Here is a 25,142-nt window from a genome sequence, read left to right as displayed (position 1 = left end):
GGGAGGAGGCCGAGATGGATCATCCACTCGGCACTTCTGGCTGAAGATGGTTGCAAACGCTTCAGCCTTGTCTTTTGCACTCACGTGCTGGACTCCGCCATCATTGAGGATGGGGATGTTTGCAGAGCCTCCTCCTCCCGTTAGTTGTTTAATTGTCCACCACCATTCACGACTGGATGTGGCAGGACTGCAGAGCTTTGATCTGATCCATTGGTTGTGGAATCGCTTAGCTCTGTCTATAGCATGTTGCTTCCACTGTTTGGCATGCATGTAGTCCTGAGTTGTAGCTTCACCAGGTTGGCACCTCATTTTTAGGTATGCCTGGTGCTGCTCCTGGCATGCTCTTCTACACTCCTCATTGAACCAGGGTTGATCCCCTGGCTTGTTGGTAATGGTAGAGTGAGGAATATGCCGGGCCATGAGGTTACAGATTGTGCTGGAATACAATTCTGCTGCTGCTGATGGCCCACAGTGCCTCATGGATGCCCAGTTTTGAGCTGCTAGATCTGTTCTGAATCTATCCCATTTAGCACGGTGGTAGTGCCACACAACACGTTGGACGGTGTCCTCAGTGCGAAGGCGGGACTTTGTCTCCACGAGGACTGTGCGGTGGTCACTCCTACCAATACTGTCATGGACAGATGCATCTGCGACAGGTAGATTGGTGAGGACGAGGTCAAGTAGGTTTTTCCCTCATGTTGGTTCGCTCACCACCTGCCGCAGGCCCAGTCTGGCAGCTATGTCCTTCAGGACTCGGCCAGCTCAGTCAGTAGTGGTGCTACCGAGCCACTCTTGGTGATGGACATTGAAGTCCCCCACCCAGAGTACATTCTGTGCCCTTGCTACCCTCAGTGCTTCCTCCAAGTGGTGCTCAACGTGAGGGAGGGCGGTAGGTGGTAATCAGCAGGAGGTTTCCTTGCCCATGTTTGACCTGATGCCTTGAGATTTCATGGGGTCCAGAGTCAATGTTGAGGACTCCCAGGGCCACTCCTTCCTGACTGTATATCACTGTACCGCCACCTCTGGTGGGTCTGTCCTGCCGGTGGGACAGGACTTACCCAGGGATGGTGATGGAAGAGTCTGGGATGTTGGCTGAAAGGTATGATTCTGTGAGTATGGCTATGTCAGGCTGTTGCTTCTCTAGTCTGTGGGACAGCTCTCCCAATTTTGGCACAAGTCCCCAGATGTTAGTGAGGAGGACTTTGCAGGGTCGACTGGGCTTGGTGTTTTGCCTTTGTCGTGTCCGGTGCCTAGTGGTCCGATGCCGGGTGGTCCGTCCGGTTTTATTCTTATGGAAGAGTTTGAAAACCATGGGTTTAAACCTCAGCCGGTTTACAAATCCTCATGAAAAATCCCTCCAACCACAGGACAACAAGGCCGACAGACAAAAATCAGACAAAATGTGCAGGCATTTCTGCAATAACATTGCTCTGCTACATTGTGCCTGTTCTGTCCGAATGGATGAATGGTTCATGAAGAGGTTACCATGAATACAGGAAGTTACACAGCATTATTTGCCAGCACATCACCCTTTTCCCCTTCACATGATACCAAGTCCCATGGTGAAAGTCTGCACTCAATCAAAAAAATATTATAGAATCTATATTCTCCAGCACAACAGAACATAGGAACAGGAGGAGGCCATTCTGCCCCTCCAGCCCATTCTATTCGATAAGAGCTAATCTGTTCCTCAACTCCATTTACCCGCCTTTGCTCCATGTCCCTTGATACCCTCACCCAACAAAAATCTATCCATCTCAGTCTTGAACTTTTCACTTTTGGGGGAGAGTTTTCCAGATTTCCACCACCCTTTGTGTGAAGAAATGCTTCCCGACACAAGGGACAGCAAGTCTGTGGAATGATGAGTTAATGGTAGTTGATGTCAGCTGTGGGTAAAGGTCATGGAGGAGGTGTGATGTAACGGCCTATGGCTAAGGGATAAAAGTGAGACTATGTACTGTGAAGTTAAGACCAGAAACTGATCGCCTCCCCGCCCCTACAGAGCCCAGCAACTGTAACGTAAGGTCTCCCGCAGCCTTTGCATTATCCCGTGTGCTGTCTGTGTGGATCAATTGCTCTAATAAACATATGAGCATTAAACTCCAGCATCTCGGCCTCTCATTCCTGGCACATGGACAAAGAAGGCAGACTTTGTCTGATTCAACAATTTTATTTTAAAATCCACAAGCTTTCGGAGGCTTCCTCCTTCCACATTCACCTGAGGAAGGAGGAAGCCTCCGAAAGCTTGTGGATTTTTAAATAAAATTGTTGGACTATAACTTGGTGTTGTAAAATTGTTTACAATTGTCAACCCCAGTCCATCACCGGCATCTCCACATCATCACTTTGTCTGATTCAACGGCATTAAAAAAAAACAGGTGTGAGAGAAGCCAACAGTTGAGGAGTCTTTTATAGACGAGCTGTGAAGTTTGCGGTCTCTGCAGAGCCAAGAGTGTGAAGATTAATTGAACGATAGTAACAGACATCACTAAACTCTTCCACAGAGCAGATACCATGGAGTGCTGACTTACCATTCAGTCAATGCCATGTTGTGTACATTGGAATTAGACCAATACAATCAAAGATCCCCCCGACCGCTCTTAATTTGATGCACCTCCTGCTACAGTACTGAGCCCAACCGATCAGTTTCAATTCCTGGCCTGGTGGAGTTATTGGACTTCAGTTAAAGCAGCAGTGGGATCTCTACAATTGGCTTCAGTGCCCCCCAGATCAGGGAGGGTAAAATCAGCCCGGGTTCCTACTCTGAGAATCACTATCCAGTGACTCCTGCTGCACAGTGCGTGTTTATGAATGTCGGGGTAAGGACAGGTTCAGCCCATAGAACCCCAAACCCCAGCGAGAGTCAGCTCACATTCATATAACATCTTTAACATAGTAAACGTCCCAAGGCACTTTCTGAATTCTGAATATGATTGTGTTGTGCTCTTTCAACACTCCCCAACTACCAATAGTCTAGATCACAAAATGGGAATTGTTCTCAAGAAATAAGAAACTTGCACCAAATCCCACTCACCCATCACCCCTGTGCTCGCTGACCTACATTGGCTCCCGGTCCAGGAATGCCTCGGTTTTAAAATTCTCATCCCCGTGTTCAAATCCCTCCATGGCCTCGCCCCCCTCCCTATCTCTGTAACCTCCTCCAGCCCTACAACCCTCCGAGATCTCTGCGCTCCTCCAATTCTGGACTCTTGCGCATCCCCGATTTCCTTCGCTCCACCATTGGCGGCCGTGCCTTCAGCTGCCCAGGCCCTAAGCTCTGGAATTCCCTCCCTAAACCTCTCCGCCTCTCTCTCCTCCTTTAAGATGCTCCTTAAAACCTACCTCTTTGACCAAGCTTTTGGTCACCCGTCCTAATATCTCCTTATGTGGCTCGGTGTCAATGTTTGTTTGATAATCGCTCCTGTGAAGCGCTTTGGGGATGTTTTACGATGTTAAAGGTGCTATATAAATGCAAGTTGTTGTTGTTGCTGTCTAGTCCACAGATGGCGAATAGACACTGAGGCAAAGTCATACCCTAGTGAGAGTCAACGTCTTCACAAGAGAAGGGGAGGGTAGAAAACCGGGAAACTAGAAATGAAAAGGGGAAGTTGAATTGTTTGAGATTCCTACATACGGTAAAGAGCGAGATGTGCACACTGAACAATTTAATAGTTCCTCTTTAACAATTCCAGTAAGACCAGTTAATCAACAAAAATAATTTAGGACCATTTATGACAAGATTTCTCTCTAATCGCAAACTTCAGTTCCTACCACAGCTGCAGTGTCCCATTGACAGGATTCACAGAGCAATCTAGAATTCCCCACTGACACTCAGTTCAGATAAACGTACTAGAGAGTGTGGTTTGGAATCCCTGACATGTGAAGGCTGAGGGACTCAAAAGAGGAACATTAACAATCTCAAATATTCCCTCATGACTGCCCAGTATGGTCCTGACTTGCTGCTCTAGGCAAGGTGGCAGTAGGGATACTACAATTAGTTTCACCAACCCTGGCCTAGGGAGGGATTAAAGTCAATCAGGGTTCCTGCTAGTGATCACTACCCAGAGAATCTTACTGGAAAATGTGTGGGTGGGTGGGTGTCGGTGAGGACAGGATTATGGTAGCTGTGATGCACCTCCATCTCTCCCCCCTCCCCCTAAACCTCTTCCTCACCCCTCCCCTGTCTACCTGTCCATCTCACCCTCCCCATCTCCCCTCCCCTCCACATTCCTTCAGCTACTCGCCATCTCCCCTCCCAACCCCCTCTCCCCTCCCCCTCCCCCACAGCTCCCTCTCCCTCTTTCCCATTGCACCCACACTCCCTCCCCTCCCCTCCCCTTCCATCCTTCTCCTATTCCCTCCTCCCTTTACCTCCCCTTTCTTCGCTCTCCTGCCACTTCCCCCCACACCTCCCTTGTCTCCCTCCACTCTCCTCCCCCCACATCCACTCTCACCTCCCCTCTCCCATCCTCCCCACATCATTAAAATGCCCTTCCCCATCCCTATCACCCACCCTTCTTCCCATCCCCAATCCCCACCTTCATCTCCCTTCCCCCCCCCCCACAGCCACATCTCTGCACCCCTCCATTCCCACACTCACTTCCCTCTACCAACCCCATTCCCTAACACCCACCTCCCAAACCCATCTCTCAATCCCCCTTGAGCCTCCCTACACCTCCATCGCTTCATCCCACACTTCCCCACCCAACCCCTCACCCCCTCTCTTCCCGCACCCCCATTTCCCATCACCTCACACGCAGCACCTCACCAGCTCCCTTCCCCACTCCCTCATCAACCATCCTCTCACCCGTCACCCCCATCCCCTCAGATCCCCATTGCCTCTCATTCCCCTCACCCCATCACCTCTCAACCCCTCACCCTGATTGCCACCCCCCCGACACCCCCACCTCCAATCCCCCATGCACCCTATTCCCCACCACCCCATATCCCCTCTATTCCCACCACCACCCCACATTCCCCCTCTCCCCCACTACCCCACATCCACCCTCTACCCCCCACCTCATATGCCCCTACTACATATCACCCCATATTCCCCTCTCTCCCCAAATCCCCTCTCCTCATAATCCCCTACTCCCCATAATTCCCAGTAAATTTCCCCCTCCATATTCCCCATCTCTCCCCATATTCGCTATCTCACCCCATATTTCCCCCTCGCCTCATATTCTCCCCACTACCCCATCTCTCCCCATATTCCCCCCTCTCTCTCCATATTCTCCCTCTCTCTCCCCCATATTCCCCCTCCCTCTCCCCATATTCACCCCCTCCCTCTCCCCATATTCCCCCCCTCTCTCCCCATATTCCCCCCCTCTCTCCCCATATTCCCCCCCTCTCTCCCCATATTCCCCCTCCCTCTCTCCCCATATTCCCTCTCTCTCTCTCTCCCTATATCCCCCCCTCCCCCCTCTCCCCATATTCCCCCTCCCCCTCCCTCTCCCCATATTCCCCCTCCTCTCCTCTCTCCCCATATTCCCCCTCCTCTCCTCTCTCCCCATATTCCCCCTCCTCTCCTCTCTCCCCATATTCCCCTCCTCTCCTCCCTCCCCTCTCTCTCCCCCACTCCCCATATTCACCCCTCTCTCCCCCACTCCCCATATTCCCCCCTCTCCCTCTCCCCCCCACTCCCCATATTCCCCCCTCTCCCTCTCCCCATATTCCCCCTCCTCCTCCTCCCACTCCCCATATTCCCCTCTCCCCATATTCCCCCTCCTCCTCCTCCTCCCACTCCCCATATTCCCTCTCCCCCACTCCCCATATTCCCCCTCTCTCTCTCCCATATTCCCCTCTCTCCCCATATTCCCCCCCTCTCTCCCCATATTCCCCCCCTCTCTCCCCATATTCCCCCCCTCTCTCCCCATATTCCCCCTCCCCTCTCCCCATATTCCCCCTCTCCCCCACTCCCCATATTCCCCCCCTCTCTCCCCATATTCCCCCCCTCTCCCCATATTCCCCCCCTCTCTCTCCCCCATATTCCCCCCTATCCCCCACTCCCCATATTCCCCCTCCTCTCCTCCCTCCCCCCTCTCTCTGTGCGCTCTCCCTCTCCCGGCGGGGGTTGGATGTTGCCGGGAGGCGGACCTTGCGCCTTTACGCGGTTGCCGGGCGGAGCGGGAGGTGCCCCGAGTTTGCGCTGCGCTGCTCCCCCGGCGCTGGGCGGGCGGGCGGACGGACGATGATCAACCGGGTGAAAGCGGCGGTCGCTCAGCTGGTCGGCGGCATCGCTTCCAGCCCCGGGAGCAGTCCGGACCCCGGCCCCAAATTCCCGTACTCCCGGCCGGCTTTCCTGCATCTGAGCGCCGAGGAATCGCAGCGATCGGCGGATCACAGCAGCAGACCCATCGTGGTACCCGGGCAGGGCAGGAGGAGGAGGAGGAGGCTGCTGCCCTGGGACTCGGGGTACGCCGAGTGAGTACAAAAACCCAGCACTGACCCTGCAGCAAAGCGGGGCACAGATCCAGCTGGATTTTTCTCTCTTAAATTGAGTCTTAAAACAAAAATTGCTGTGGGAGGGAGAGAGAGGAATCAGCATTGAACTTCCTCAACTCAACTCAACTTCAGTGGAGGAGCTGGGATTGTTGTCCTTAGAGCAGGGGAGATTTAACAGAGGTGTTCAAAAATCATCAAGGGGTTTTGATAGAGTAGATAAGGAGTGGCAGGAGGGTCGGTGAGCAGAGGACGCGGATTTAAAATAATTGGCGAAAGAACCAGAGGGGGAGATGAGAATTGTTTTTGTGCAGCGAGTTGTTATGATCTGAAATTTTCAAAAGGGAATTGGATAAAAACTTGAAAAGGATTCGTTTGCGGGGCTGTTTGGGGGAAGAGCAGGCGAGGCGGGGGTGGGAATGGGACTAATTGGATAGGTCCTTCAAAGAGCCAGCACGGGCATGATGGGCCGAATGGCCTCCTTCTGTGCTGTATGATTCTACCATAAGAAAATCTCACTGCCCAATGTTGCCGTTTAGTTTATTTGTAGTCATTTATTTTTTTTTTGTCAGCGGTTTCTGAGGAGAAAACAGCAAATGTTGGAAACTTGAAGTAAGTGCAGCGCAGATTTGCCAGAATGATACGGGGGGGGGGGGGTTAAAGGGTTAAATTATAAGGGCCGGTTGCATAAACTCGGCATTTATTCCCTTGAATACGGAAGATTAAGGGGTGATCTAATCGAGGTGTTTAAAATGATAAAGGGATTTGATAGGCTAGACAGAGAGAAACAATTTCCTCTGGTGGGGGGGATCAAGATCAAGGGGGCACAGCCTTAAAATTAGAGCTAGGCCGTCAGGAATTCAGGAAGCGTTTTTTCGCACAAAGGGTATAGAAATCTGGAACTCTCTCCCCCAAAAGGCTGTGGATGCTGGGGGTCAATTGGAGCTTTCAAGACTGAGATCGATAAGTTTTTGTTGGGTAAGGGTATCGAGAGATATGGAGGAGAGGCGGGTAAATGAAGTTGAGGTAAAGATCAGCCATGATCTAATTGAATGACGGAATAGGCTCGAGGGGCTGAATAGCCTACTCCTGTTCCTAAGTGCCCAACTCTGTGTGTGAGAGATAATGACAAGGGGGACGGACAGTTTTTCTGATGCAGCTGTTGTTTTTAAATGGGTTGGAAAGTATAAATATCGGGATGGTGTCCAAAGTTTTCTAATCTCTGTTGTTTGGAAGGGCAACGTCACAGTGTTTGACACTAAGAGGAAAGGGAAGAAAATATGTTTGTGCGGCATTTTCGTGCATCTCAAAGTGCTCTGTGTAGAGTGAATCACTCGGCTGTGGAAGCTGTTTTGTGCACAGCAAAATCCCACAAGCAGCAATGAGATGAACGACTTTTATTTTGCTGATGTTGGTTCAGGGAATAAATGTCGGCCACAGGGGACAATTCCCCTGCTCTTGTTCAAAATAGTTGCCATGCAACCTGTCATGTCCACCCGACAGCTCAGTCGGGGCCTCGGTTTAACGTCTCAGCCCGAATGACAGCACCTCCGTCAGTGCAACACCCCCTCATTACTGCACTGGGAGTGTCGGCCTGGATTCTGCACTCGTCCCAGAGTAGAGTTTGAACCCACAACCTTCTGACTCAGAGGTGAAACATTTGCAAGTGGGTTTGTGTAATGAATTGGCATCAGGGTGGTACCTTAGAATGCTTAACAAATGAGGGCGCAACTGGCTTAATGATTTAAACAACAACAATTTGCATTTATATAGCGCCTTTAACGTAGTAAAATGTCCCAAGGCACTTCGCAGGAGCGTAATCAAACAAAATTTGATACCGAGCCGCATAAGGAGATATTAGGACAGGGTGACCAAACGCTTGGTCAAAGAGGTAGGTTTTAAGGAGCGTCTTAATGGAGGAGAGAGAGGTGGAGAGGTTTAGGGAGGGAATTCCAGAGCTTGGGGCTGGGGCAGCCGAAGGCACGGCCGCCAATGGTGGAGCGATGAAAATCGGGGATGCGCAAGAGTCCAGAATTGGAGGAGCGCAGAGATTTCGGAGGGCTGTAGGGCTGGACGAGGTTACGGAGATAGGGAGGGGCGAGGCCATGGAGGGAAAATGCGCGCGTGTGTGTGTGTGTGGATGTCGGGTGAGTATTGGATCAGCTGAGGCTGGCAGAGGTCTGCTGACACTCACTGAAGAATGCAAGGCTGGCAGAGGTACTGGAGGGCAGTCAGTGCCCTTGGAACCCATACCCCAGTGAGAGTCAACAACACTTGTCCTGATGGGGACAAAAGTCTTTTCCCGTTACGTACTGAATTGGCTCCTATGGGAGTTTATCTGTAGATCTCCCTGGTGCAACCACATCATAGGAACATAGGAACAGGAGAAGGCCATTCAGCCCCTCGAGTCTGCTCCGCCATTCAATTAGATCATTGGCTGATCTGCATCTTAATTCCATTTACCAGGCTTGGTTCCATAACCCTTAATACCCTTGCCTAACAAAAATCTAACGATCTCAGTCTTGAAATTTTCAATTGACCCCCAGCCTCAACAGCTTTTTAAGGGAGAGAGTTCCAGATTTCCACTCCCCTTTGTGTGAAGAAGTGCTTCCTGACATCACCCCTGAACGGCCGAGCTCTAATTTTAAGGTTCTGCCCCCTTGCTCTGGACTCAGAGGAAATAGTCCCCTTAGTCTTCCACACTCGAGGGAATACAAGCCTGGTCTATGCAACCTGTCCTCGTAATTTAACCCTTTAAACCCCGGTATCATTCTGATCATCCCTTTAAATTTATCTTCTAAATTTGAGTTTGCACAATGCAGTGACGACACTTCTTCGCATCCCGAGTCCAAGCTCACAAGAAGCTGCCTGACTCACTGGGTGGGTTTTCCCAGGTGGATCAGTGGGTGGGTGACGACATTGGAGTGAAGCAATGATTCTCCGGTGATTATTTGCATTTTCACTGAATTTACAGCAGCAGCAAAAATAAATCGCCAGAAAATCAAACCAGGATCCCATTGATTTTTTTTTTTAAAAACATTTATTCACCCTTCTCTTTACAAGTTGGTTTATCACTTTGCTGACTGGTAGTTTTCCTGATCGCTACTTGTTCATTGGTAGGTGTCAGCCATGACTCAGTAGCACCCATGCCTCTGAGTCCCACTCCAGAGACTTGAACACGTAATCCAGGCTGACACTCCCAGTGCTGCACTGTCGGAGGTGCCGTCTTTTGGATGAGACGTTAAACCGAGGCCCCGTCTACCCTCTCGGGTGGACGTAAAAGATCCCATGGCACTATTTCGAAGGAGTTCAAGGGAGTTCTCCCCGGTGTCCTGGCCAATATTTATCCCTCAACCAACATCACTAAATAACAGTTGATTTGGCCTTTATCTCATTGCTGTTTGTGGGATCTTGCTGTGTGCAAATTGGCTGCCGAGTTTCCTACATTACAGCAGTGACTACACTTTAAAAAGTATTTCATTGGCTGTAAAGCACTTTGGGACTTCCTGAGGTTGTGAAAGCCGCTACATCTTCTATTGGTAGATTCTTTACCCATTCAGTTGCGATATGTTATTCTTTTTCTTAATATAATACTTGTGCCAATCAGGCCCAGAGTGCCGTGCACTTTGCATGTGTGACACTTGAAGGTGTGACGGAAGGGCAATATTTTGAGATGTGACTGTCGCAGGCTTAATTAAAGATTTTTAATTTGATAGCTCAGTTGTTGTTGCTGAGTACTCAGACTCGAGGAGCTTGGGGATATACTGCCATGTAATTTGGAAACTTCTCTAAGATCTGGTTTGGTGCAATGGATTTCTCCCCAGATAGTCAAACTACCATTAATAAAATTATATTTCACATGATACAGTTTTCTTCCCTTGTGAATATTCTAAGTTTGGGGATGACTAGATACAGTGGGGAGGGGCACGGAGGGAAGCAGCATCTCACAGCTGACTTTCCACACTTGGTGTTTGCTGTTACACTTTTAGGATTTTTACTCTTGATATTTTTACATGGAGTTTACAGCACAGGAACAGGCCATTCGGCCCAACTGGTCTATGCTGGTGTTCATGCTCCACACAAGCCTCCTCCCACCCCTCTTCATCTCACCCTATCAGCTTATCCTTCTATTCCTTTCTCCCTCATGTGTTTATCCAGCTTCCCCTTAAATGTATCTATGCTATTCGCCTCAACTACTCCTTGTGGTAGCGAGTTCCACATTCTCACCACTCTCTGGATAAAGAAGTTTCTCCTGAATTTCCTATTGGATTTATTTGTGATTATCTTATATTTATGGCCAATAGTTTTGGTCTCCCCCGCAAGTGGAAACATCAACAACAATCCGCTCGTAAAACGGTGATGGAATTTCCCCTTCATGCTTTGGATGATGAAAACCAAATGGATTGGCCTTGGTGTTCTGTACCAGAGGCTGCAGCACATCTCACTAAACAGTGGGCCAGAATTTACTGTAGCGGACGAACAAACGGCAGCTGTTGTTCGTTAGACCTGCCCTTGCCCGTATATTTTCTGTGAGCTTTTGCGCTGGAAGTTGCTTTAAATTAGAGACCCAAACAGCTCCGCACCCTCTAAAGGGCATCTGGGGACCTGTGTGAACAGGGCAAGCAACTGTGCGTCTCCTTAACCAGAGATTGAAGAATCGTTAATGAACAGCGCAGTCTGAACCAGGAAGTGTAAGTTCGAATAGTGAACTCAATGTCAAATCAGGTACAAAAAGCGAAATAAAGAGAGGGAAAGAAAGATTGGATTAAGAGAGAGAGAAAAAAAGAGACAGAAAGAAAAAGCTGGAATGAGATTCCACACTTGTATTAGTTATTATCAGTGCCAGAAAGGTTGCGTGGCAGTAATTAAGACTTATCACGCTGATAAAAACGGTACTTAGACTGGAAAGGACAAGCCCTAACTTTCTGTGACGAGCTTAGTTTGTATGTACCGCGTAAATACACCAACTTCACGCCGTTCGGTGTATTTCGACGGTGAGTCAGACGGCGAGATGCCACGTTTGCTAAGCTGATGGAGTTACGGTGCATCTCAAACAGCAACTTCCGGATTTTCGGGTTTAACCGCGCATCTGCTCCTCGCCTGAAGTTGCTGTCTGATTTGCGCCATAACCCTCACCGTTATTTTGACATCAAATTCTGGCCCATTATATTTAGTGAAAATCCTTTTCATCCTCATGGCAATAATGAGGCTGATTCAGAGCCTAACACAGGTATTTTGTCAGACCTCTGAGTTCACTGTTCTCTCTCCACTTTCTCTTGTATGGTTTACTTCAAAAATCAAAACTGTTTTATTAAAAGCTGATAAGGTAGAAGAATGGGTACCTGGGTGTGGGTTAGAGGCTGGAATCTTATTGAGGGGTTTTGGAGGAGCGTGGGTGAAAATCTTGGAAATGACAGAGGCAGGATCAAAAAAATGGACACCGAGCCAAAGGGGATATTAGGACAGGAGGTAGGTTTTAAGGAGAGTCTTAAAGAAGGAGAGGGAGGTGGAGAGGTTTAGGGAGGGAATTCCAGAGCTTAAGGCCTAAACGGCTGAAGACTTGGCCGCCAATGATGGGGTGAAGGGAGTGGGGGAGGCCAAAAATAAGCAGTGGAACAGTGAGTTTGTAGGGCTGGAGGAGGTTACAGAGGTAGGGAGGGGCGAGGCCATGGAGGGAATGGAACACACAGATGAAAATTTTAAATTTGAGCCATCGGACGTGGGTGGAGTTTGTGGTGGGGGGCTAGAGACGATGGCTTCAGTCTTCCCAGTGTATAGCTGAAGGAAATTGTAGCTCACCCAAGACTGGATGTCGGACAAAGAGTCTGACAACACAGAGGCAGTGGAGAGGTTAAGCGAGGTGGTGAAGGGGTAGAGCTGCGCATCATTCACGTGTCGTTGGTGTTAGCTGTGTGGCTCAGTGGGTAACCCTCTCGCCTCCGAGTCAGAACATTGTGGGTCCAAGCCCAGCTCCAGAGACTTGAGCTCATAATCCAGGCTGACACTCCGAATACCAATACTGAGGGTGTGCTGCACTGTCGGAGGAGATGTTAAACCGAGTTCCCGTCTGCCCTCTCTGGGTAGACATAAAAGATCCCATGGCACTACTTCAAAGAAGAGCAGGGGAATTCTTTCCTGGCCAATATTTACCCCTCAACCAACATCACTAAAACAGATGATCTGGTCATTGTCACATTACTGTTTGTGGGATCTTGCTGTGCACAAATTGGCTGCTGCGTTTCCTACACAAGTGACTACACTTCAAAAAGTACTTCATTGGCTGTAAAGCGCTTTGGGACCTCCTGAGGTTGTGAAAGGCGCTATATAAATGCAAGTTCATTCTTTTTACGTGTGGAACTTAACTCCATGTCACTGACTGCAGTTCAGTGTATGTGAAGCACTTTCAGATATTTGAGAAGAACAATAAAGTGATATACAAAGGCAAGTCTCTTTAACTGGGACTTTGCCCGAGAGATGGTGTTGGTTTGATTCGGCTGCAAATTCCTTATCGCGATACATTTTGATTCTGTGCTGAGGAGTTGTGTCATCTGTCCCTGCTCAGAATAATTTCTCGGTATTGCAGGGAGCTGTGAGAGGAAGGTCAAAGGACAGAGGAATGTTAATGGCACCGCATTGTTTCAGCAGGACCTTGTAATAGCTGATGTGGTCATTTGTTCTTCCCTCAGTGAAATGCCCCTTGTGATTCATTGCCCTGGTGACTCTGCCTCTTGCGGTTTCTCAAGTGTTCCTTAAGTTGGGCCACTTCACATAAATGGCAAATTAAAGCACCCCACCATCACCGCTCAATCATGTACTAGGTTTATATCAGGTGCCAGGCCCCCTGCTCTGATCCTTTTGGTAGGACAGGGATTGTCAGTGCACAGTGCTGGCTGGGACAAGTCTGTCTGAAGTCACTGCATTCGATTGAAGTTCCCTGTTGCAGGCTGGGTGAATGTGATTAGCAACAAAACCATCTACGTTTTACACACCTGAACATTATCCAGCAAATCCCCTTCAAGATCCTTTCTCCTCCCCCTCTCATTTCTCTCCCATCCTCTTTTTAAGGCACTGGGTCAGAAATTTGTTTTGGGCCGTTAGTGTGAAACGGGTGGTATCGCATCAGATGCCTGTTATACACCCAACCTGATAATCAGCTCTAATGAAGTCATAACTGGGGATGTATGATGGGCAGCTGATGCGAGATCGGCCGTTTCGCACTAATGGCCGAGACAAACTTCAACCCCACTGACTCTGAGGTACAGTGTGAAGAACAGTTGACCCGTCCCCTCCGGTACCTCACACAAGTACTTGCTCTTCTCGTGTGAGCTTAGACAGCGAGGCTAAAGCTTTCTGCTCAGTTGGCGGAGGAGATCTGGGCTGACACTCCCATCCCCCCCCCACCCCTGACTCTTGTAATAAATTGAATAGCCAGGCAGTGAAGGATAGAATACTAGAGCCTGATCTTCAGTTCCTTCCAAGCCTTTATTCACAGAGCTGAACATTACCCAATCCACACCCTAGATAAGCTTTCATATGAATGGATACAAGAGAGTTCCCGATTGATACCCACCACCTGAATACGATTAACACTCATTGATATAAATCATACGGATACAATTTAACAACTCTCCCCTGACCCTGTCCGTATTTCTAGACCCAGGGACGTTTAACGGACGGGAGGTGAGCTCTCCGGCTTTGGCCAAGGAGTCATGCCAGCCCGGGGTTGGAAATGTGTTGTAGACGGCCTCGGGAGGGGTTGCCAACCCTCCAGGACTGTCCTGGAGTCTCCAGGAGTTAACGGTTAATCTCCCGGACACTGCCGGAGCAACACCAGGGAGAAAAATCATCGGGTCACAAAAAGAATGGTGTTCTATTCATTTTCTTTGAACATTTTCATTTATTAGTTATAAAAGTATTGGAGATGGGGGAGAAAAGTTCTTGACTGTCATCCAATCGCGTAATGAAGAGTTTATGCGCCACGAAGATGGATATGTCGGGCGACCAATAGCAGGAACGTGGGGGCAGGGTGGTTGGAGGTGAGGGGTCATGCGATGAAGCCCTTCTTTTCCTTCTTTCTTTCTTTCAAACCATGGATGCCTCCTCCCCAGTGCACTGCGCTAATTGAAGCGCCCAATTTGTACTTGGTTGAGATCATTAGCACCCATTTATACAGTTAAATCCATCTCTGCTTTATGTGTGTGTGTGGTTGTGTGAGTGTGTGTGTGTGTGTGGTTGTGTGTGTGTGTGTGTGTGTGTGTGTGTGCTTTAATTGCAGTGAGAGCTGCTGACCAGGTTTGGAAGGGACAATGAGGCAGACTTTGTGAGGAGTTGAATTAATCTTTGCACGGTCTCGCTTGGCTGGCTGTGGGCAGAGACCTGTTATCTGTGGGCGGTATCGAGTTCACTATCAATGGAAAATCAGCTCCCACCCCCTCAGCTGGGACTCTGTTGGCGACAAAGCAATTCTTTAAATAGGTTTGAGAGGTGACGCGGGGTCTGAGAAACGCCACAACAGAGAGTAGTGTGAATAAAAACAACAATCTATTTATTTCTCGCTCTTTCCCCAAGCCACCGCATCACAGGATAGATTCAGATGAGGAAAGCCATTCCACCTACATTGGCTCATCCATCCAGAAAGAATGCAGTCCAACATCAAAATCTTGCATTTATATAGCGCCTTTAATGTAGGAAAACATCCCAAGGTGCTTCACAGGAGCGTAATCAGACAAAAATTGACACCGAGCCAAAGAAGGAGACATTAAGAGGGGTGACTAAAAGCCTGGTCAAGGAGGTAGATTTAAAGGAGCGTCTTAAAGGAGGAGAAAGAGGCGGAGAGGTTCGGGGAGGGAATTCCAGAGCTTAGGGCCTGGACGGCTGAAGGCACGGCCGCCAATCGTGGGGCAAAAGGAGTGGGAGATGCACAAGAGGCCAGAATTGGAGGAAAGCAGAGTTGGAGGGCTGGAATAATTTACAGAGATAGGAGGGGGCGAGGCCATGGACTGATTTGAAAACAAGGATGAGAATTCTAAAATCGAAGCATTGCCAGACCGGGAGCCAATGTAGGTCAGCGAACAGAGGGGTGATGGGTGAACGGGACTTGGTGCAAGTTAGGATACGGGACAGCAGAGTTTTGGATGAGCTGAAGCTTACGGAGGGTGGAAGATGGGAGACCGACCAGGAGAGAATTGGAATAGTCGAGTCCGGAGGTAACAAAAGCACTGACCAGGGTATTCCGAAGTCTTAATAGCGAGGCTATGGATGGATTTGAACAACTTTGTCTCTTTTTTTTTGTTCCGCCTCACTCCCTATTGCAGCATCCAACTCTCTCTGAAGTGATCCCCAAGTTTTCACTCCCACTGCTTCATCCAGAGAGCATTCCCTTGTGTGAAGAAGAACTTTCTAAGTTTATCTTTCCCAAGATTGAGCTTTCGACTAACGTCAGGGTTTATTTTGAGGTGGTGTCCCGGATCTACCTTTTCCATACCTTTTATATCTTATAAAAATCAAAATCACGAAGAAGGGTAAGGGGAGATTTAATCGAGGGGTTTCAATAAAGTAAATAAGGAGAAACTGTTTCCAGTGGCAGGAGAGTCGGTAACCAGAGGACACAGATTTAAGGTAATTGGCAAAAGAACCAGAGGGGAGGTGGGGAGACATTTTTTTGTTATGATCTGGAATGCGCTGCCTGAAAGCAGATTCAATAGTAACTTTCAAAAGGGAGTTGGATAAATACTTAAAGGGGAGAAAATTTGTAGGGCTATGGGGAAAGGGCAGGGGAGTGGGACTAATTGGATAGCTCTTTCAAAGAGCTGGCACAGGCACGATGGGCCGAATGGCCGCCTTCTGAGCTGTAAGATTCTTTGGTTTATGATTTACTTCTCAGTCACCTCCTTTCAAGGCAGAAAATCCTGATGCTCCCCATGCCTTCCTGATAACTCGGACCCCTGGAACAAGGAATCAGTCTCGTGGCTCGTCTCTGCACTGCCTCCGTGGCTTAACTATCTCGTCCGTCTTTCCGATGAGACATTAAAACGAGGAGGCCGTTGTCTGCCCTCTTGTGTGGACGTAGAAGATCCCGTGGCACTATTTTGAAGACGAGCAGGGGAGTTCTCCCCGGGTGTCCTGGGCCAATATTTATCCCTCGAACAACACCACCTAAAACACAGATGATCTGGCCATTAATGTTTGTGGGATCTTGGTGTGCGCCAATTGGCTGCCACATTACAACAGTGACTACACTTCAAAAGTACTTCATTGGCTGTAAAGCGCTTTGGGATGTCCTGAGGTCATGAAAGGCGCGATATAAATGCAACTCTTTCCTCCTTTCTTTCTCCGCCCTCTGCGGGCTGCTCCCACACTAAGAGTTCGAGTTTCTTGAATGTTTCTTCTGAGACTCACCCATTTGTCATTTTTCTGCTCCCCTGGAGCGATGAATACCTGCAGGACCGGTTTGGTCTGTGTGCGTAAAGCACGGCACAAGGTTAGAGTAGGTCACGCATTCAGTGAAGCAAAGCCTCCGTCATTCTGCCTGGCCTTGTGTATTCAGCTGACAGGCTCTCTTTAATGCAGCGAACTGGTGATCCAGGAATCTTATGCCTGGGGTTTTCTAGGATATAAGTATTATGGATATTTTTTCATCCCACTTGTTTACTTTTCTCCTCTCCTCTCCTGGAATTGTTGGGATACAGTCACATGGGTGTCAGTCACTCTCTGGTACTCAATGAGTGTCTGCAGGCTGCTCAACCATAGCAAGCATCACAGCCAAGCCTGCTATCTAGCCCCTCTCTCTCTTTATCTTTGTCTCTCAATCTTTCTCGCACTTTCTGACTTTATCTTTTTCTCTCCCCCCTCTATCCCTCCCCCTCCATCTCTCCCCCTCCATCTCCCCCCCTCCATCTCTCCCCCTCCATCTCTCCCCCTCCATCTCTTTCCCTCTTTCCTTCTCCCTCTTTCTCCTTTGTCCCTCTTTCTCGATCTTTCTCTCTCTCTTTCTTGCTTTATCTCTCGCTCTCCCTCTTTCTTCCTTTCTCTCACATCTTCTCTCACCCGTGTTCTAGCTCAGGGACACTAAGGCAATTTGTAGCCCCCCCCAGCTAAGATCAGATAATTCAGCACAGATCAGGATTAGGACCTGGGACCTCCTGGTCCACAGACCCCAGCTTCTCACTGGATAAAATCATGAACCAGGGAAGTGGGGGCTAACACGGTGGATTTGAGTTTTGTAAATGCTTTTGGTGGAAATTCTCGTGTTCCAAAGGTTAATGCTTTGAAGGAGTTTATCCACTTTAAACCTGCATGACCCAGCCTCTTGCACTACCTGAGGGACTTAGCTCCCATTTCTCGGGCTTGAGTATTGTAAGTGCTAAACGGTTATTATAGCTGAAATAAGAACAGAAAATGCTGGAGAAGCTCAGCAAGTACAGTACTTGCTCAAAAACTTTAACTCTTTTAACAACTTCCAGTTCTGACGAAAGGTCTTCGACCTGAAACGTTAACTCTGTTTCTTTCTCCACAGATGCTGCCTCACTTGCTGAGTGTTTCCAGCATTTTCTGCTTTTATTTCAGATTTCCAGCATCTGCAGTATTTTGCTTTTGGTTATTATAGCAGAATGGGTTTAATGTTTATAGAGGTGCAAACAGTGTCCAACTATCCCAGGGCATGCCAGTTAAAGGGGCATGAGCAGAAATGGAAGAGGGCCAGTTTTCATCGCTCCACCATTGGCGGCCGTGCCTTCAGCTGCCTAGGCCCTAAGCTCTGGAATTCTTTCCCTAAACCCCTCCGCCTCTCCGCCTCTCTCTCCTCCTTTAAGACGCTCCTTAAAACCTACCTCTTTGATCAAGTTTTTGGTCACCTGTCCTAATATCTCCTTATTTGGCACAGTGTCAAAATCTGTTTGATTATGTTCCTGTGAAGCGCCTTGGAATGTTTTACTGCATTAAATGTTCAAAATCATGGGGGGGGGTCTAGACAGAGTCGATAGAGAGAAACTGTTCCCGTTGGCAGAAGGGCCGAGGACCAGAGAACAGAGATTTAAGGTAATTGGCAAAAGAACCAAAGGTGACATGAGGAAAAACTTTTTTACATAGCGAGTAGTTATGATCTGGAATGCACTGCCGGAAAGGGTGATGGAGGCAGATTCAATCGTGGCTTTCAGAAGGGAATTGGATAAGTACTTGAAGGGAAAAACATTTGCAGGGCTACGGGGAAAGGGTGGGGGAATGGGGGACTAGCTGGATTGCTCTTGCAGAGAGCCGGCACGGGCCGAATGGCCTCCTTCTGTGCTGTAACGATTCTGTAATTCTATGATAAATGCAAGTTGCTGTTGTTTTATTATCGGGAACCTAGGGGAACAGCTAAGACCCACAGTGTAGGACAATGCCAAGATTGAAAAGAGTAGGAGAGACGGTAAGGTCAGTCGGGAAGTAGCTGTTAGGTGACACCAAGTTTGGATTTGAGAAGCTTGTAGATTGTAGGAGGGAAGGAGTGCTGTAGTTTTGAGGCGCTGGGACTGATTGAGTTAGAGTGAGGCGAGGTGCAGTGAGGCTAGATTTCAACAACAACAACAACAACTACTTGCATTTATATAGCATCTTTAATGTAGTGAAACATCCCAAGGCGCTTCACAGGAGCGATTATCAGACAAAGATTGACACTGAGCCAAAGAAGGAGACAATAGGACAGGTGATCAAAAGCTTGGTCAAAGAGGTAGGTTTCAAGGAGTGATTTAAAGGTGGAGAGAGAGGAGGAGAGGTTTAGGGAGGGAATTCCGGAGCTTAGGGCCCGGGCAGCTGAAGGCACGGCCGCCAATGGTGGAGCGATGAAAATCGGGGATGCGCAAAAGGCCAGACTTGGAGGAGCGCAGAGATCTCGGAGGGTTGTAGGGCTGGAGGAGGTTACAGAGATAGGGAGGGGCGAGGCCACGGAGGGATTTGAACACGAAGATGAGCATTTTAAAATCGAGGCGTTGCTGGACTGTGAGTCAGTGTAGGTCAGCGAGCACGGGGGGAGAATGGGACCTGATGCGAGTTAGGATACGGGCAGCAGAATTTTGGATGAGTTGAAGTTTATGGAGGGTGGAAGATGGGAGGCAGGTAAATAGTTTCAGCGGTTTGCATGGAGAACAACTCTTGGATCAACTTCACCCACGACCCTGCTCAGTTCTGTACGAGACTGAGATGGTCTCCTACAAGCAGCCCCAAGACAATCCATATTTCATGGCTGTGCAGAATCCAGATGAGATAAAAATACAGAACCAAGCATCGAAGGACTTCCCCATGTTCCTATTTTTCGTCTTCTGTGTTTCAGTTTCCAATTTCAAAATATGCTTCTCTTTCCATTTCTTTACATGACTGTCAGTTAATAGCGGTCACAAGTTTAATTTACGCAGGTGAATTGTTGTTGTCTTTTGAGACTCTAGATTATTTCTTGCTGGTCCATCGGCACCTCTAGCCAGTGACCTTCCAAAAAGAAAGAAAGTATGAACTTGCATTTATATAGCATCTTTCACGACCTCAGGATGTCCCAAAGAACTTTACAGCTAATAAATTACTTTTTGAAGTGTAGTCACTGTTGTAGGGAAATGTGGCTGCCAATTTGCACACAGCAAGATCCCACAAACAGCAGTGAGATTAATGACCAGATAATCTGTTTTAGTGATGTTGGTTGAGGGATCAAAAGTGGAGCACTCCCCTGCTCTTCTTAAAATGGTGCCATGGGATCTTTTACGTCCCAGGTGGGGTTTAACGTCTCATCCGAAAGATGGCACCTCCGACAGTGCAGCACCTCCCTCGGTACTGCACTGGAATGTCAGCCTTCGAAATATTGTCATGGGATGGGCTATGGGGAAAGAGCAGGGGAGTGGGGCTAATTTGGTTGTCCCTTTCAGAGGCACAATGGGCCAAATGGCCTTCTCTGTGCTGTATGATTCTACGATTATCAGAGTTTTCCAAGTCACAGTTTGTCTGTTGTGGCAGGGGGGCGGGGGGGGGCAATTGAAGTGGCCTATTTCCAACGGGTATGTGCTTCTCTTGCGGTCTGGAACTCACTGTAATGTTCGACCCAGGTAACTAGCCAAGGGTCACAGTGCAGGATCCAGTCAAGGTTGAAAGGGCAAGGTGAGAAGATGTGGTCAAACCAGGAAGCAGCGATCAGGTGACGCCAAGCTTAGATTCTAAAAAGCTAGTAAATTATTGAGGGGGTGGAAGCCTGAGGGAAGTGAGGTCTGTTGTAATTCGGGCGATTTCCAACACAACGTCACCACAAAAGTCAGTTTCAGTAAGCAAGCTCATACATCCGCTGCATTGAAGCTTAAACTATGTGTGAAATATTTTCATCTCCAACCTCCCTTGCCTCTCCAAAGTCCTTGAACGTGTTGTCGCCTCCCAAATCCGTGCCTGTCTTTCCCCCACCTCCATGCTTGAACCAATAGGGAATTCAGGAGAAATTTCTTTGGAGAGTGGTTAGAATGTGGAACTCGCTACCACAATGAGTAATTGAGGCGAATAGTGTAGATGCATTTAAGGGGAAGATAGACAAGCACAAGAGGGGAAAGGTAATAGGAGGATATGGTGATGGGGTTAGATGAAGTAGGGTGGGAAGAGGCCCGTGTGGAGCAGAAACGCCAGCATAGACCAGATGGGCCGAATGGCCTGTTTTGGTGCTGTAGTTTCGATGTAACACAATGACCCTCTCCAATCAGGTTTCCGCACCTGCCAAAGCACTGAAACGGCCCTAATCAAAGTCACAAATGACATCCTGTATGATTGTGACCATGGTAAACTATCCCTCCTCATCCTTCTCGACATGTCTGCTGCTTTTGTCACGGTTGACTGCGCCATCCTCCTTCAATGCCTCTCCTCTGTCGTCCAGCGGGGTGGGACTGCCTTCACCTGGTTCCATTCTTACCTATCCAGTCCTGTAATGGCTTCTCTTCCCGCTCCCACACCGCTAGCCCTGGAGTCCCCCAAGGATCTAACTTTGGCCTCCTCCTACTTCTCGTTTACATGCTGCCCCTCGGCAACATCATCCGAAGACACGATATCAGGTTCCACATGTACGCTGACGACGCCCAGCTCTACCTCACCACCACCACCTCTCTCGACTCCTTGTACTGCCTCTGTGTGGTCAGACTGCTTGTCCGACATCCAGTCTTGGGTGAGTCTCAGTTTCCTCCAACTAAACATTGGGAAGACCGAAGCCATTGTCTTCGGCCCCCGAAAACAAACTCCGATCCCTCTCCCTGATTCCATCCCCCTCCCTGGCCACTGTCTCAGGCTGAATCAGTTTAACGTCAGTCGTGTGAAGTTACTGGAATCTATCATCAGGGACAGAGTGATTGAGCAATTGAACAAATAAGGGCTGATTAAAGAGAGTTGGTGTGGATTTGTGATGGGTAGGTCATGCCTGACTAATCTAGTTGAATTTTTTGAGGTCACTAATAAGGTAGATAGGGGGAGTGTCTATGGGTGTTGTCTATATGGACTACCAGAAAGCATTTGAGGGCACAATTTCAAAATTTGCAGATGACACAAAACTTGGAAGTGTAGTGAACAGTGAGGAGGATAGTGATAGACTTCAAGAGGAGATAGACAGGCTGGTGGAATGGGCAGACACATGGCAGATGAAATTTAACGCAGAGAAGTGAAAAAGTGAGACATTTTGGTAGGATGAGGAGAGGCAATATAAACTAAAGGGTACAATTCTAAAGGGGGTGCAGGAACAGAGAGATCTGGGGGTATATGTGCACAAATCGTTGAAGGTGGCAGGGCAGGTTGAGAAAGCGATTTAAAAAGCATATGGGATCCTGGGCTTTATAAATAGAGGCATAGAGTACAAAAGCAAGGAGGTTATGATGAAATGTATAAAACCACTGGTTCAGCCACAACTGGAGTTTTGTGTCCAGTTCTGGGCACCGCACTTTAGGAAGGATCTCAAGGCCTGAGAAAGGGCGCAGAAAAGCTTTACTGGAATGATTCCAGGGTTGAGGGACTTCAGTTACGTGGATAGACTGGAGAAGCTGGGGTTGTTCTCCTTAGAGCAGAGAAGGTTGAGAGGAGATTTGATGGAGGTGCTCAAAATCATGAGGGGTCTAGACAGAGTAGATAGAGAGAAACTGTTCCCATTGACGGAAGGGTCAAGAACCAGAGGACACAGATTTAAGGTGATTGGCAAAAGAACTAAAGGCAACATGAGGAAAAGCTTTTTTACGCAGCGAGTGGTTATGATCTGGAATGCACTGCCCGAGGGGGTGTGGTGGAGGCAGATTCAATCATGGCCTTCAAAAGGGAACTGGATAAGTGCTTGAAGGGAAAAAAATTGCAGGGCTACGGGGAATGGGCGGGGGAGTGGGACTAGCTGGATTGCTCTTGCAGAGAGCCGGCACGGGCTCGACGGGATGAATGGCCTCCTTCTGTGCTGTAACCTTTCTATGATTCTATTCTATGATTTGATACGGTTCCGCACAAGAGATTGTTAGCAAAAATGGGAGAGCATGGAATTGGAGGTAACCTCGTGACATAGGTTAGTAATTGGTTCGATCTCTGATCGGCAGGATGTGACTGGTGGTGTTCCCCAGAGACCTGTACTGGGGCCTCAGATTTTCACCATATATAATAATGACTCGGATGAAGGAATAAAGTTGTATATCCAAGTTTGCAGATGACACTAACTTAGAAGGACACAGTAAGTGGTGTGGATGGGAAGAGGAAGTTACAAAGGGACAGAGGCAGACTAAACAAGTGGGCAAAACTGTGGCAGACGGAGTTCAATGTGGGGGAAGTGTGAGGTCATACACTTTTAGATCTGAGAAAGATAAATCGGAATATTTTCCTAACGGCGAGAGACTACAAACAGTGGAGGGACAAAGAGATTTTTGAGTGTCCAGGTACACAATTGCTAAAAACTAGTGGACAGGTCTATAAAATAATCAGAAAGGCTAATGGAATGTTGGCCTTTATCTCAAAGGGGCTGGAATAAAAATGGGAGGAAGTTATACTACAGTTGTACAGAGCCTTGGTCAGACCCCATCTGGAGATACTGCGTTCAGTTCTGGGCACCGCATCTCAGGAAGGATATATTGGCCTTGGAGGGGGTGCAGGGCAGATTCACCAGAATGATTCTAGGGCTTAAAAGATTAAATTATGAAAACAGATTGCATAAACTTGGTTTGTATTCCCTTTTGTTTAGAGGTTGAGGAGTGAACTAATTGAGGTGTTTAAAATGATAAAAGATTAGAGTAGATATGGAGAAACTATTTCTTCTGGTGGGGAAATGCAGAACTAGGGAGCAAGTTTTTGTTGTGGTGTTGCAACAAGGAAAAACATGAATCTTTCCATTCTCAGGGGTACACCATAATTAATACAGCCAGCCCATGCTCCAGATCTTTCCAAAATGGCAGAAAGCACTATGAGGAACGAACATATGGCACAGGCTAAAAAAACGAATTTGTATTTATTTAGAAAGTAAAATTATACAGAAGCAAGGATAAATCAGCACATTTTAAAATAATATTCTTTAATTCTCAGCATTACTTTTAAAGCTGATTTTTCTCAAACCAAAGTAACAAAAGATCTGTCAAGGTGGGTTTTATGTAAGCTCTTATGAAGCTCGGCCTTAAATCCCTCGAATCTGATTTCCACTGTTGAATGAATTTCATCCATTCGCAGTCGAACACAGCATGGAGGCAGGGAGAAAGAATGACTGTCCCACCCATGTAAGGTTGCCAACCGTCCAGGATTGTCCTGGAGTCTCCAGGAATTAAAGACTGATCACCAGGACACTGCTGCGAGCAACCCGGGATTAAAATCAAGGAGCATTAAAAAAATTATGCTTTTTAAAAAAAAAATGACTTTGAACACTTTTGTTTACTAGTCATAAAAATATTGGACACTGGGGAGAAAAGGCTGTTTGACTGACAGTGAGGAATCTTCCAATTGGGTAATGAAGAGTCTATTCGCTTTCCGATTGGCGGTGGGAAGGCGGGGCGCCATGAGGATGGACATGTTGGGCGACCAATGGCGGGAGTGTGGGGGGCGGGGCACCGCGAGGATGCACATGTTGGGCGACCAATGGCGGGAGTGTGGGGGGCGGGGCACCGCGAGGATGCACATGTTGGGCGACCAATGGCGGGAGTGTGGGGGGGTGCGGGGCGGTGGCAGCAGGAGGTCATGTGATGACACCTCCAGGAATATGTCCAACCAGAGTTGGCAACCCTACACTCGCTATTAATTAGTCCCAGTGCAGGATGTTGCGAGTGTCTCGGGATTCACCCACTCCTCCCGCTGCTACATAGTGTCCTGTACAGAGAAGCGTGGAAAAATATTGAAAATTACCAATCTCCTGCTCTGCTCCTTTATAACACAGAGCTGTACTTTTTTTTTTAAGACAACAGCTTTCACCCAGGCCTTGCTGGAAGATCCTGCAGTAATTCCTGGGCCTGCCCACCGCTGGGCTCTAACCTCAGACCACAGTGTCGGGTGACAAGGCTTCTGGAACAGACAGAGAGGAGACAGAAAGGCTGAACAGTCACGACCCATTTCCCTCACTTTTGTCTTTTTAATCACGTTATTAAAAGTATTGACTGTGTCAGCATTGCTCTTGTGTACAATTTTCTTACCCTCATTTTCTTTTTTTCTTTCTCGCTATTTCCTTTTGTCCCTATCTCTCTTTCTCTCTATCTTTTTCTCTGTTTTCTCTTTCTCTC

At 48.2% G+C, this 25,142-nt stretch overlaps 1 protein-coding gene across 2 annotated transcripts in view; it reads left to right on the top strand.

Moving 5' to 3' along the window:
- The first annotated feature begins 6,101 nt into the window (after positions 1-6,101).
- The window catches only part of LOC137344610 (protein phosphatase 1H-like), a 36,210-nt gene continuing 17,169 nt past the window's right edge, over positions 6,102-25,142 (top strand). Inside the window, exon 1 of one of the 2 annotated variants that reach the window (XM_068007710.1) lies at positions 6,102-6,423. Coding sequence is in view for 1 of the 2 variants with exons in the window: in XM_068007709.1 (XP_067863810.1) it covers positions 6,191-6,423 (233 nt within the window). In the remaining variant the exon portion in view is untranslated. The remainder of the gene's footprint in view (positions 6,424-25,142) is intronic. The other variant, XM_068007709.1, reaches the window with a different exon arrangement.

Source organism: Heptranchias perlo, chromosome 27, assembly GCF_035084215.1.
Source record: "Heptranchias perlo isolate sHepPer1 chromosome 27, sHepPer1.hap1, whole genome shotgun sequence".
In the NCBI taxonomy this organism is placed as follows: domain Eukaryota; kingdom Metazoa; phylum Chordata; class Chondrichthyes; order Hexanchiformes; family Hexanchidae; genus Heptranchias; species Heptranchias perlo.
This window is presented reverse-complemented; position numbering and strand designations above follow the sequence as displayed.